General features: G+C 40.8%; 3 protein-coding genes across 7 annotated transcripts; all 3 read right to left on the reverse strand.

Annotated features, from left to right (window-relative positions):
• Positions 1–481: 481 nt before the first annotated feature.
• LOC106336127 (ATP-dependent DNA helicase PIF1-like) lies at positions 482–2542 on the reverse strand. Its single transcript, XM_013774861.1, has one exon. The coding sequence runs from the start codon at positions 2540–2542 to the stop codon at positions 482–484; it is 2061 nt and encodes a 686-aa protein (XP_013630315.1).
• A 4483-nt stretch (positions 2543–7025) lies between these two features.
• On the reverse strand, positions 7026–9931 carry LOC106336148. Its single transcript, XM_013774897.1, has 7 exons — positions 9856–9931; positions 9621–9746; positions 9460–9534; positions 9018–9197; positions 7928–8968; positions 7250–7841; positions 7026–7041 (listed from the first exon to the last, which is right to left on the reverse strand). The coding sequence occupies exons 1-7, from the start codon at positions 9929–9931 to the stop codon at positions 7026–7028; spliced, it is 2106 nt and encodes a 701-aa protein (XP_013630351.1).
• Positions 9932–10719: 788 nt separating this feature from the next.
• On the reverse strand, positions 10720–13456 carry LOC106342181. Of its 5 annotated transcripts, none has more exons than XM_013781377.1 (10): positions 13100–13456; positions 12686–12803; positions 12544–12609; positions 12332–12456; positions 12135–12216; positions 11909–12026; positions 11651–11808; positions 11453–11567; positions 11177–11362; positions 10720–11093 (listed from the first exon to the last, which is right to left on the reverse strand). In XM_013781377.1, the coding sequence occupies exons 3-8, from the start codon at positions 12564–12566 to the stop codon at positions 11501–11503; spliced, it is 573 nt and encodes a 190-aa protein (XP_013636831.1). In that variant the 5' UTR covers positions 12567–12609; positions 12686–12803; positions 13100–13456; the 3' UTR covers positions 10720–11093; positions 11177–11362; positions 11453–11500. The 5 variants fall into 5 exon arrangements, with proteins under 5 accessions (XP_013636831.1, XP_013636751.1, XP_013636606.1 ...); XM_013781297.1 differs by having other exon boundaries at positions 12686–12905; XM_013781152.1 differs by having other exon boundaries at positions 12544–12803; positions 13100–13455.
• Positions 13457–14007: the final 551 nt, after the last annotated feature.

Genomic DNA, 14007 nt, shown 5'->3' on the forward strand with positions numbered 1-14007 from the left:
CGTGTTTATTAGATTGGAATAAAGTATAAATTCCACGTCATTTAGAATTAAGTTGAAACACCTGTTTTTTGAACGCTCGAGTATGTAACTAAACAAACTGACCGTAAATTTGGAAATCAATGTAGTTTCAATATTGGATCACCATCTTATGAATACTGTCAGTTCCTGTCTTCGTTTGTAGTAAGAACTGGACGGCATCCTACGCTGTTCCTGCAACGAATGAAGCTAAGATCAGGATGGTACATAATGTTTTGACGTAGAAGTATATTTATTAAGATTGGGTCTTAAGTGACTCACTTGTTCTGAGATTAGTGAATATTTCTCAGTAGACAATATTAGTAACAACGTCTTTTCTTGTCGTGTTGTCACTGTCATCAAGTATCTTCAATCCATCTGGAGTCGTGACTCGTGAGAGCGCAACGTACAACTGGTCATGACTAAATACTGGTCTTGGAAGGTAGAGTGCAACTTGTTTTAGACTCTATCCTTGACTCTTATTTATATTCATCGCATAACACAGCCTGATTGGGTATTGCCTTCTGCGGAAAGTAAAAGGATTTATATTGTCTGTTGGGGACAACTGTATCCTTGGGATCAAAACTCTATCTCCAACATGAGTCCCTGTTAAAAGCTCAGCTTCTAGAACTCTGTGTCCCAGTCGTGAAATAACCATCCGTGTTCCATTGCATAGCCCACTATACTGGTCGAGATTGCGTAACATCATCACAGGAGCCCCAACTTTCAGGCATAGTTTATGGGTTGGCAAACCTTGAAACTCCAGCGAGTTTAAGTATTCTTGAGTGTAATTATTTGTCCAGTCCTCCTCTGGTGTGCTCTCAAAAGCAACACTATCAGAACTTAGATACGCTTTCTCTGCGGATGGAACCTTAGATAGAAGGTAGGAGTTGATCTCGTGGGCACTGGCATTTGTTGGTGCTAGGATAACTCTCTCTGTTAAGTAGGTTCTGTTTAAGTAGTTATTAACGAAGTTGGGGTAAGCAGCATCTGAGATTGTCTGATGCGGAAGACCAGAGCTTGGAAGCATGAATTCATCTCGTATTATAACCTGGTCACCTTCCTCTTCACATCTACCCTCTGTTGCCACAGTTGGCGCTGTTCCATTACCAACTTCTAGTATCCACTTCGCAAATTCTTTGTCAGCTTGGCTCAGTCTCATGTTGATGGTTAAAGTGCGGATCTGTGCAAAGGGCCATAGGTATGACTTACTGATTGAAGACTTGACTGTGTCATGCCTAGAACCCTGAGTTATAACAGGCAAAATCTGTCTGAAATCACCCCCCAAAAGCACGGTCTTTCCACCAAAAGGTTTATCAGCAGCTGCTGGATCCTCCATAGCTTGTAGGTCTCTAAGTGTGCGGTCCAGCGTTTCAAAAGTCTGACGGTGAGCCATAGGAGCCTCGTCCCATATGATCAAGTCTGTTTTGGAAATCAGATTTGCCAACATAGAACCATATTTAATCTCACACATTGTTGTTTCGGTCAAAGTGAGAGGGAGTTTGTAGCGAGAGTGGGCTGTTCTTCCTCCTAGTAATAACAATGCTGCAATCCCAGCTGATGCCACAGGTATGACCACTTTACCAACTGATCGGAGTTTTACAATGATAGTTTTGTATAAGACAGTCTTCCCGGTCCCTCCAGCGCCATAAAAAAAGAACAACTGGCCGGCTTTGTTGTTGACAGAATCAAGGACCGAGCTGTAAATGTCTTTTTGGTCCTCATTCATGGTGCTAAAAAGTTTCTCATGCTCGGCTGCTTCTTTCTCACGGTCATAGTTTAGCTCATGCCGCAGGACCGTGTTTGAAATTTCCTGAAGAACACTGCTGTTTGGCTTTGGCGTACCGGAGAAATCAGCTAGAGATTTATCATTCTCTTTTAGGAGTCTTTCAGTCTCCATTAGTGTATACTGTTTGAGCTCCTCATCCTGTAGAATCAAGCCCGGGAAGTTGAATTCTTTCTGTTTCATATATAAGATATCTTCAGCCAATATGTTCCACACATGATCCCAAAGATTCCGAGGGTTTCCAACTTCACAGTAGATCAAGATAGTGATGAATAACCTCCTTAGCTGACGACATGTTGCCCAATAGGATGGTTCAACTATAGCATCATGCCATTCCTTATCGTCGTCCAATAAACCTAGCGCATAGCATGCATCCCGATACTCCTCAAACGTTGTACCTCCTACAGTGGCGAGGTGCTCAAAACCAAAGGCCCCTTTAACGACGTTGACGATGATTCTAAGGTAGTATAAGCCGCCTGCAGCTGGATGAACATAGGTGACTCGTCCTATTGCTGTGCCCTTCTTTCTTGGTGTCCATTCTTTTATGTCACTGTGGTACACAAACCGAGATGGAAACTGAACGTATGTAAGCTCTCTGGCCTCTTCATATTTCTTGTTTGCCTCAAAATACGCAGTGAGCATTGTTTTCTCGATATCATCCCTTGAGAGAACTTCTTCTAATCTCTTAGTTGGATCAATGACAACTCTGTGCTTTCCTGGAAGGTGAAGTGTGAGTTTCATCACTGAAGGCTCGTTTGTTGACCTAAGCTTGAGATAACTTAGAGTATAAGATATCCTAATGAGATTAGGATTAATATAGATTGAGAGTTATCTATAAGATATGTTTCCTAATGAGATTAGGAAATTAGATGTGTTATATAAGGAGATACTAATGTTGTAGCATAAAGTGTGAGTTTGAGTTTTGAGAAAGCTAATAATAAAGTGAGTACTTTATATTGAATTGTGTCCTTGGATAATTTCATACGATTCAATAAGTGGTATCAGAGCTTATAAGATCTAAGAAAGAAGTTCGTAAGAGAAACAAAAAAAAACATGGGAGATAAGGATAAAGATATTGTTGTGGCGACAAGCAAACCAAGAGAGAGTAGTCATACGACTATTCAATGTCCTATGCTCAACACCACAAACTATACAGTTTGGAGCATGAGAATGAAGGTTGCCCTTAAGGTACATAAAGTCTGGGAGGCGATCGAGCTAGGTAAAGAAGATGGAGAAAAATACGACTTGGCTCGAGCTCTTCTTTTCCAGTCCATACCAGAGACGTTGATCCTACAAATAGGGAATCTTGAGACAGCAAAAGAAATATGGGAAGCAATAAAATCAAGGAATGTAGGAGCCGAAAGAGTTCGAGAGGCTAGACTACAAACTTTGATGGATGACTTTAACCGGCTTAAGATGAAGGAGACAGAAAAAATTGATGAGTTTTCCGGAAAACTTGCGGAGATGACAGCAAGATCGGCTTCCTTAGGAGAGAACATAGAAGAACCTAGAATGGTAAAAAATTCTTGGGTAGTCTCCCGAGGAAGAAATACATACATGTCATAGCAGCTCTAGAGCAAGTTCTCAACCTCAATACCACAAGCTTCGAGGATATCATTGGACTTCTGAAAGCGTATGAAGAGAGAATTAAAGAAGACGATCAACCAGAGGATCAAGGTAACAAACTGATGTACGCTAATCTTGATTCTTCTGAGGCTCAAGAAACCTATGGGAGAGGAAGAGGACGTAGTGGACGCTTCAACAGAGGTAGAGGACGTGGTCGATGGAATAACCAACGAGACTGGAAAGATGGAAGAGATACGACGAGAGTGGTCTGTTTCTGTTGTGACAAAACAGGTCACTATGCTTACAATTGTCCTGATAGACTTCTTAAGCTGCAAGAAGTTCATGAGAATGATAATGAGAGTACGCGTGAAGCAGAGGAGTTAATGGTACATGAGATTGTGTACTTAAATGAGGGGAATGTGATACCAAGAAGGTTCGAGACACACACTGATGGAGATAACATGTGGTATCTAGATAACGGGGCAAGTAACCACATGTCTGGAAACAGAGAATTCTTCTCTGTGCTTGATGAACACGTCACTGGAAAAGTGAGATTTGGCGATGATTCTCGCATAGACATCAAAGGAAAGGGCTCAATAATCTTCATTGGTAAGGAGGGTAAGAAGAAAATATTAGCAAACGTCTATTATATTCCGGACCTTAGAAGTAATATTATCAGCTTGGGGCAAGCTACTGAAGCCGGATGTGATGTAAGAATGAGAGACAACTACCTTACGTTGTTTGACCGTGACCGAAATCTATTGGTAAGAGCAGTTAGATCAAGAAACCGGCTATATAAGGTAACTATGGAGGTCGAGAAAATCAAACTGAAGTGTCTCCAGCTCTCTAAAGACGGTGTATCTGCGACTTGGCATGCAAGACTAGGTCATGTTAGCCTAGAAACCATGAAGAAGATGATCAGTAAAGAGATAGTCACAGGCATCCCCAACATAACAGTTGATAAGGAGACATGTGCATCATGCTTAATGGGAAAGCAAACACGCCAATCGTTCCCAAAGGCAACGTTTTATCGAGCTAAACAAGCTCTTGAGCTTGTACACGGAGATCTCTGTGGACCGATATCTCCACCAACAGCAGCCAAGAAAAGATATGTGTTTGTACTGATTGATGATCATACACGATACATGTGGACGATCTGTTAACCGAAAAGAGTGAGGCATTTGAGAGCTTTAAGAGATTTAAGAAGCTTGTGGAGCAAGAGACAGGTAATAAAATCAAGACGTTTCGAACGGATAGAGGTGGAGAGTTTTCTTCTGGAGAATTTCGGGTTTTTTGTGAAAGCCATGGAATACAACGACACCTCACGGCTCCGTACTCACCACAACAGAACGGAGTCGTCGAGAGACGCAATCGAACTCTTATGGAGATGACACGGAGCATTATGAAGCACATGGGAGTGCCTAACTACCTGTGGGGAGAAGCAGTAAGACATTCGACCTATTTGATTAACAGGGTCGCAACACGAACACTACCTGGACTGACTCCATATGAATGCCTCAAGAACAAGAAGCCAAGTGTTCAACACCTCCGTGTGTTCGGATGCGTTTGTTATGCGAGGAACGAAGCACCGCATCTTAGAAAGTTGGAAGATAGAACAAGAGAATTGGTTCATCTAGGGATCGAGCCAGGATCAAAGGCTTATCGCCTATACAATCCAGTAGACAGGAAGGTTACAGTAAGCCGAGACGTAATCTTTGATGAGTTCAAACGTTGGAAGTGGAGAACAAATAAAGAAGAGTCACACGAGACGGATGTGATCACGTTTGATGTTCAAAGTAAGACAGATATTGGAGATCACAACAACAAAGCGTCACATGAGGATGATAGTGAGGAAGAAGAGAGAGAAAATGAAGTCCAGAGTAATGAGGATGATCATGAGGAAACAGAACCGATCTTGAGAAGATCGGAGAGACAAAGTACAACGCCAAGGTACTTAGATGATTATATACTTCTGATGGAAGAACTTGAGACCGAGAAGATCCTACTTATGATCAACGAGGAGCCATGGGACTGGAATGAGGCGAAGAATGAGAGAGTTTGGAGAGATGCTTGTGAAGATGAGATAGCATCGATAAAGAAAAACAAAACATGGACTCTAGTGGATCTACCGAGCGGATACAAAGCAATTGGGTTGAAATGGGTCTTCAAGTTGAAACGCAATGCTGATGGAAGCGTCAACAAACATAAAGCTAGACTTGTAGCAAAGGGCTACGTGCAACGTGAGGGTATTGATTTTGAGGAAGTATTTGCCCCTGTAGCAAGGCTAGAAACCGTAAGAGCCATCATCGCCTTGGCTGCATCCAACAGTTGGGAAATACATCATTTAGATGTAAAAACGGCGTTTCTTCATGGGGAACTAGAAGAAGAAGTATTTGTGGCTCAACCAGAAGGCTTCAAAATCAAAGGCAAGGAGGAAAAGGTGTACAAACTACACAAAGCTCTTTATGGTTTGAAACAAGCTCCAAGAGCTTGGAACATTAAGCTTAACTCCATTCTCAAGGAGCTTGGTTTTCGAAAGTGTTCTAAGGAGCCGTCATTATTTAGAAAGGTATCGAAGCGATCCCTTGTGCTCGTAGCGGTATACGTTGATGACTTGCTAGTCACGGGTTCTAGAGTTAAGGATATACTTGAGTTCAAACATGAGATGGCAACTAAGTTTGAGATGAGTGATCTCGGTCTTCTACATTACTATCTTGGTATCGAGGTAGTTCAAAGGAAAGATAGAGTGGTCTTAAGGCAAGAGAGATACGCAAATAAGATTCTGGAAGAAGCTGGAATGGGAGATTGCAATGCCGTTCATATACCAATGGACGCAGGAGTAAAGCTAACAAAAGCACCGAAAGAAGAACCGGTCAATGAGAAAGAGTTCAGAAGGTATATTGGCTGCCTGAGGTACTTGATTCATACAAGACCTGATCTTTCGCATTGTATTGGTGTCTTGAGTAGATACATGCATAGTCCAAAAGCGTCTCATGGAGCTGCATTGAGACAAGTTTTGCGTTATTTGAGAGGGACACAGACACTTGGTCTTTACTACAAAAGCAATGAAAGGAGAGGTCTCAAGCTTATAGGATATAGTGACAGTAGTTATAACTCCGATCCAGATGATGGTAAGAGTACGACAGGGCACATATTCTATTTAAATGAATGTCCAATCACCTGGTGTTCACAGAAGCAAGAGATTGTCGCGTTGTCTTCATGTGAGGCAGAGTTCATGGCAGCTACAGAGACAGCAAAGCAAGCCATCTGGCTGCAAGATTTACTTGGAGAGATCACGGAAGGAGAGGCAACAAAGGCGATCATTCGCATTGATAATAAATCGGCTATAGCATTGACTAAGAACCCGGTGTTTCACGGCCGCAGCAAGCACATACACTCAAGGTTCCATTTCATAAGGGAGTGTGTTGAAGATGGGCTAGTAACCGTTGAACATGTTGCAGGAGTAAGGCAAAAGGCGGATATACTAACAAAGCCTCTTGGAAGATTGAAGTTCAAGGAGATGAGAGACCTTGTTGGAAGTCAAGATGTGTCAAATGATGTTCTCAAGCTTAAGGGGGAGAATGTTGACCTAAGCTTGAGATAACTTAGAGTATAAGATATCCTAATGAGATTAGGATTAATATAGATTGAGAGTTATCTATAAGATATGTTTCCTAATGAGATTAGGAAATTAGATGTGTTATATAAGGAGATACTAATGTTGTAGCATAAAGTGTGAGTTTGAGTTTTGAGAAAGCTAATAATAAAGTGAGTACTTTATATTGAATTGTGTCCTTGGATAATATTTCATACGATTCAATATCGTTGTGGTGGATGTGGAAAGAAAACAGGTGCCATGAGGCTTCACATGCTGAAATATACCGGCACTCCTGAAATCGATCTATCTCATCAAGCTCAAGATGCTGTTTCTTTTTCTCGATTTCTTCTCTGCTCTTCCCCTTCTCCTGAAGCAGTAGTAGTGCTCGGTCTACACCCTTAGTTATGTATTTGAAGAGATATTTGATAGCGCTGGTCTTGCAGCACCACTCTACATTGATGTGTGCTTGATATTTTTTAAGGAGGGGGAGGTTATGTGGCACGACGTATTGATTGTCTAGCTCTACTCTTCCTTTCAGAACGTATGAGCTACTATGAGCTCGTCTTTTGTAAACAACAAAGCCATACTTGTCAATCTTTGTGGTGTTTGAGTAGTTTTTCGGGTACTTCTTTGTGCACTCTCCTTTCTCCATGCAGGGTGATTGAGGGTGTTTGTTCCCACATGGCCCGTGAATCATGTGCCTCTCAACCAACTCGAAACCCTCTCTGTCTGTGTCTCTGTGAGGTAGTTCAGCTGTTATGTACTGATCAATAACTGCAGCAGTGGCTTCTCCTTTAAAACCTTCGAACCATAGAAGAATATGGGCGTGTGGGAGTCCTCGTTTCTGGAACTCAATTGTGTAGACAACTGTATAGGCTGGAAAAATACGTGGTTAGTTGAGAAACCGAGTAAAATATGACAGGGCTAGATTAAGCTTGAATGCAACGTATCTTATAAAATACCTGCAACCGGTTTTGGGAAAAAAACCCCTTTCTTAAAGTCAGACAGCATCTCGTTTAACTTGAGCTTAAAAACTCTGCACTCAAGGTCTGGTCTGTTGTTGGGTGAATCGCCTCTATAGGCGTCCAGGTGTTCTTTCAGTTCAACCCAATTTGGGTTAGCTGTGAATGTGATGAAAAGGTGGGGGTTACCATAAAAACGACAGATAGCCATGGCATCTTGATATTTCTCAGACATGTAGCATGGTCCTGCAGTGAATGAAGAAGGCAATATGACTTTTTTCCCTAGGTGGGCAGCATCCGTATCTCCATTGTCTAAGGCGTCGCAGACGTTTGTATATAACTCAGCCCGGAGTTGTTTCTGGTTAAGTCTGAGAAATCGTAGCCTCTCCTGCTCTGTTGCAGTGTAAGTATCGACAATATACTGGTGCAGTAGCTTTCCGGACTTGATGATAGTCATACCCTCAGATGGCCTTGTTTGGATCTGGTGAGCGTAGTACTCTCTCATGGTCATACATTCTCTTTTTATTTTAGAGTTTACAGACACATCATAGGGAATTCTCTCGTCATAGCTGTACTCTCCATATGGAAAGAGTAATGGGTACTGAAGGCTCATGAATAGAGGATGTAAATCACTTATCCTCTGGAGCTTTGATGATTTGTACTCAAGCACAATGTCTTTACCTGCCGCTTCTGAATTGAAATCACCAATTATCAGGCCACCAATCTCTCCAGCAGTTGGCAAGTCATATTGCCTTCCTCTATGCTTCTGATTAACTAAAGTGATACTGAACTCAACTGCATCACCAAATAATAGACGATCCCTTGCATGCCGGAAAGTTTTGGCCAGGTGATTATTCTCATCCAGCATCTTTATTAAACCAGCTATCAAATTGTCATGAATCTCCACAGAAGATGTACCTTTGCTGAAAGCCTTCTTCCTGTTTGTTACCTCATTGTCTGTGTCCACTATATACAACTGCAGAAACTGTGCCTTCGGGTGGGAGAAGAGAGCCAATCCTGTGGTGGGTTTGTCCATGGAGCCTAAATGCAAAGGGACCAGGAGTGCCTGTCACAGTGTGATCAATCTGACCACCCATTGAGGTGAATGATAACATTCCATTGGCCACTCGGATCTGTAGCACAAAACTGGGTCTATCAAGCAGTTCTTTAAGTGGCGATGGTGGCTGACGCCTAGGTGGTAGCTTAACACGTCCTTTCTGACAGCATATGCTAAACATTCTGGGAGAATTTCGTGTCTCCTTCACAACAGCTTCACCAACCCAGACAATAGCTTGACAAGCAGAGCATGTTACTAATTCCCACTTATTCTCATCTGGTTTTCATCTCTTTACTGCAATTTTTAAAAACTTTTGTGAGTCACAATTGCACCGGTAAGTGTTTGTTTCATGAGGATCTAGTTTTTTAATACCTTGACGGCTTCCACTTGCAGAAAGGGTCGCTGGTGGGAGGAAAAAAAGTGAGTAGGTTTCATAACATTTAGTTGCAAGTTTTTGAAGATGTGCTTAGCTTGCCTTGCTGTGGTAACTTGTCACGTTTACTTCTGCGGATTTGTTGTCTTCTCTGTCCGGCTTGTCTTCCATTAGCCACTGTTATGGGAAAAGAGTCCAGGGAAGTGTGTGAAACAAAATCTGGAAACAGATTTGATAACATATAAGCATTGCAGATGATTTACCAGCCAAGAGAGCTTCATCTGATAGTTGGCCGATTAAGGTTGATGGTGTGAGTGATAGATGTTGCTCTTGAAACCAAGGTCTGTGTAGATTAGGTGCTGGACGACCAGAGTTTAAAGAACATGAATCTGTCATAATACTTAGTTGTAAAGTAAAGGATGAAGTTTGTTTAGGACTTACCAATTTTTTTTTAATGGCTTTTTTTGGTTATAGATGATGATGATGATGCTGTAGAACCTTCAGAAACATTAATGTTTTTGGGAGGTCTCCCTCTCCTTGCTTTGCCTTTTACTTCAACTTGAGCCTTCACCATGTCTTCTGGGAACTTCCTTTGTTGAGCAATCGTAGTTAGAGAGTTTGCATCAGAACAGTGAAGAGGAAAAATATGAGTATATACGTCTGTAAGGGCTGTCAGTTGAAATTACTTTTCATTTGCATTATAAGTTGTATAGACACCATTTACCAGTTACTATTAATTAAAGGTGAAACAATTTTTAAAAGCAAGAAGTCACTGTTTCGTTAATCTTTTCTTCTACACAACACACTAATATGTTTGCTTCTGGTAATTGAAATCTAAATAGTCTGCTCCGTGAATATTTTCATAACCAATCTATAAAGGAAAGGATGATGAAATGTCAAGTGAATTTGGTTGTTGCACCTGCAGGGATGACTAATGCTTAATAGGATGGCTAGTCAGAAACTAAACCGTAAGAGAAACAGTCTCTGGAGATGCATGTTCGATGTACTTCTTGCCAGAAACATTACTGCTAGAAACTGTCTTGTTTTTTTTCAAGGTGGGAATCTGTCTCTTTGCTTGTACTGCAAGGAAGCATGGTTTTATTCTGTTCTAATATTATGATGGCTGTGTGTTTAGATCGTAGTTAAAATGTAATGTTTTTATAGCATAAAGTATAAATGCGAAGTTAATGGAATATTAAAACTGTTGTAACTTATGGTAACAAAAAGTTTGGATAAACTTCCAAGCTCGGTAGGGAGAAGATTAAAACCGTTGTAAAGCTAAATGAATTAAGTTGGATGACTGCAAAGTATAAGAACCACCACATTTTTTAAAACGAAAAAGAGTAGTAGATTTATATAATATAAAGAACAACCACATTTTTAAAAAAGCCAAAGACAAATAGTTCAGAACCATATAGAAAATACTAAAGCATAACACATTGCTTTGAAAGAAAAAGAGAAATAGTCCACCGGGAAAATGGGAACACTAAAACATAATTAGAATCAGAAGCAGTTGTGGTTGTTCTAGCTGTGGAGTGATGGTCTCATTCCACATGTGCCTTTTTCGGGGCAGTTTTGTCGACATCATCCTGGTCTTTGGCCGGTGGTGGACGTTTAACAGTTGAAGCATCAGATGTAGTTGGCTTATCTGCTCCAGTAGAAGTGATTCCAATGTTGGAAATTGTTCCCTGTGGCAAATCTCCAGCCTGAGCATCGGCGGGAACAGTTGCACCTTCCTGTGAATTATGCAACAAACACATATATTAGTTATTGGTCTCAGCAAGTAAGTAACATATTTCGCTACATATGAGGAACTCACAGTTACCACAAAGGCTGGCATGGGCGCAAGCACTCGCTGAGGAAAGATGCGAGATATGGTGAAGGTCTGGTGCTTCGAGGAGAAATTGAAATCATTCAATTTGAGCTGGAAAGTGTAGGTTTTTCCAACAATATCAGCAAGGGACTGAGGAAGTTCTGTGTCGACCTGAGCATCTACCCCTATCCCCTGCAGACAGAAAAACATAGTTTTATAAGTATATATTATCAACAGCCATAGCACCAAGTAGTAGCGAGGGACTGATGTAAGGCCACATACCACAATCTGAGCAGCCTCAGAAGCTTGAATGTTGGTCAGTTTAGCCATCTATATATCAAAAGCTAGGAAAGATGCAGTATCAGTGTTGTCTGACACAGCCAATGCGACTCGGTACCTATTTCATACATCATTAGCGAATACAACTATATGTTAATTGCTTCTACTATGCTAAATACACGCAAATTATATGTTTCTCACCTGAGTGCCGCAACAGCATTAGTTTCATTACATGATAAACATGTGAAAGAAGATATCTCTCGGACAAGTTTCTTTGAACACCCGGAGCAGCCAATATAACTCCAACCTTCATCTTGCTGGATACCAGTAACCTTAGCGGTGCAAAGAAACTCTATTATCTGTCAAGGATTGAAGATGGAGACCAGTCATAAGAATCACATCAGTCTGTTTTATTACAAAAAATTGGCGACGTTTAAATATAAACGAAGAAGACTTCACCTGAGAATCAGCCGTGATAATAAACTGGTTAAGCTCGGAGATGGTCATTGGTTCAATCTTCTGCGCATGAACCACCTTTGAAGTAGATCCTCCTGGGACTGCTCCATGACCTGGTAAGCTGAAAGGAGAAGCAAAGCAAATACATTCACCAAATGAGGAAATTAAGAGTTGCTCTACGTCCAATCTCAAAAACTTGAGTCACTCTAAATAGAATCATGAGACGTACGTGCCAAACAGTTTTTTCCGAGCAGCTGTCTCAGAGTCAAAGTAGAGATGTGTGGCGGAAGTAGCATTCAAAAATAAAAGACCTGACAAAGAGCAAAAAAAAAAGGAGGTATCAAGTCCAAAACAAATAGAGACTGCCATGCATTTGACGATAATATGTATGAATGCAGCCAAAATTCTGAAACTTAAAACGCCTACCCCCAACAATCTTAGGATTCAGGCCTGTAGCAACTATGACTTTCGGCTCTCTCCCATAGCTGTCAAATTTGGTGTGAAATACAAGCGCCAACGAGTCAAACATACTCACACAAACGTTCTCACCACTGCAAAGAAAAATTAGTGTGCAGTCAATTGAAGATATTCATTCAAACATCCCTTAAAACAACCATTACGTAAAAAAAAAAGAAAACCTTTCAAGACGCAGAGTGAGCATCACATGCTATACGGTCCGTGATTGTGCTTCGGATTGCATTCAACTCACCAATTAAGGGGGCAACGTTAGAACATGATATATCACAACCGAACAAAACTACTCAGCATAAAAATACATACCAGGAAGTTGTTTCCCAGTGTTTGCGAGCTCAAGTATCCGACCATATGTCATGAATCGGAAAAGCTCCGTAGGTATGATGGGCCTAGCAGACGCGCGTAATCTTCTCAAGAGAGGTTCCTTCATTGAACCGAATCGAGAAAGGAGCATCACACAAACGGAAATTAGTGTTGCTGCGTGTGACGTCAAATCCGGTTAACGTGTACAAAGAAAGATCCTTGACTGTCATTTAGGAGTAATTAAAACGTTAAGAAAATGGCTATGGCTAAAAGATGAAAACTTGTTTCATTTAGGAGAAACTAAAACGTTAAGAAGAGATCGCTAATGCGTCACAGATAGCCTAGATCATCTTATAGCTATCGCTAAAAGAAGAAAACTTTACAGAATATGAGAAATCCCTAAAAAAAGAGGCTTACATTCTCATCGACACTCATCAATTCACCACCTTTCCGCGACGTTCGAGCACCGTCCTGCGTTCAGATCGGCAAGAAGGACTTGGGGATTCGCCATTGTAATATTCGGAAATTGAACACAGTGATCTTCTGGTTCTCGTCGAAGCTGTGATGCTCATGTCTGGATGAAGAGGTATTTATACCCGAAGCTCTACTGAGTATCTCAGGGAAGCGAAGGCGTCAGCTTGAATGCTAAGAAGTGGGGAAATCGCGATTTACCACGAAGTCAAGAAGAGCAAAGCGAAACGTTGTAACGTCAATCTGCATCGGCGCCGGAAAGAGGAAGAAATGACCTAGAGGAAGAGGCGAGTCCGGGCCTCGAGGCTTAATGTTTTGAGATGGGCCTCAGAATAAAACACAAAATCCAATTAAGCAAACAAAACTCAATCGTAAATTATGTCCAGTGAGATGACGACACGTGTCTTTTTCCCGCATGGAGATAAAAAAGCTGAGTATAGACTAGGGATTAACCTGGACGTATTTTTTATTTTTTTCTAATTTAAGTTTTTAAATTATTTATATTTAGGTTATGATATATATTTATATAAATGTTAAGATGCATGTCATAATTAAAATTTATTTTTAAATTTTAACACGTTAAATTAACATATTTTTTACTATTTAAATATTTTTTGTAATTTTGTTGGCTATCTAGTTATCATATTTAGCAAAACTATCTGTTGAGTGTTGGAATAAATGTTTTAGATATTTAATTAAACTGCAAAGTATTTTCGGATCGACCATATGCTCAACAATCGATCGATCCGTAAAAAGATGGTCGATCTCCTTGGCCAGGTAAGTACAATTTTAGCAAAAATATCTTTGATTTTCAAATATTAAGTATATAACTATTCTTTTGAATATTGTTTTTT

Source organism: Brassica oleracea, chromosome C1 (assembly GCF_000695525.1).
Source record: "Brassica oleracea var. oleracea cultivar TO1000 chromosome C1, BOL, whole genome shotgun sequence".
NCBI classification, from domain to species: domain Eukaryota; kingdom Viridiplantae; phylum Streptophyta; class Magnoliopsida; order Brassicales; family Brassicaceae; genus Brassica; species Brassica oleracea.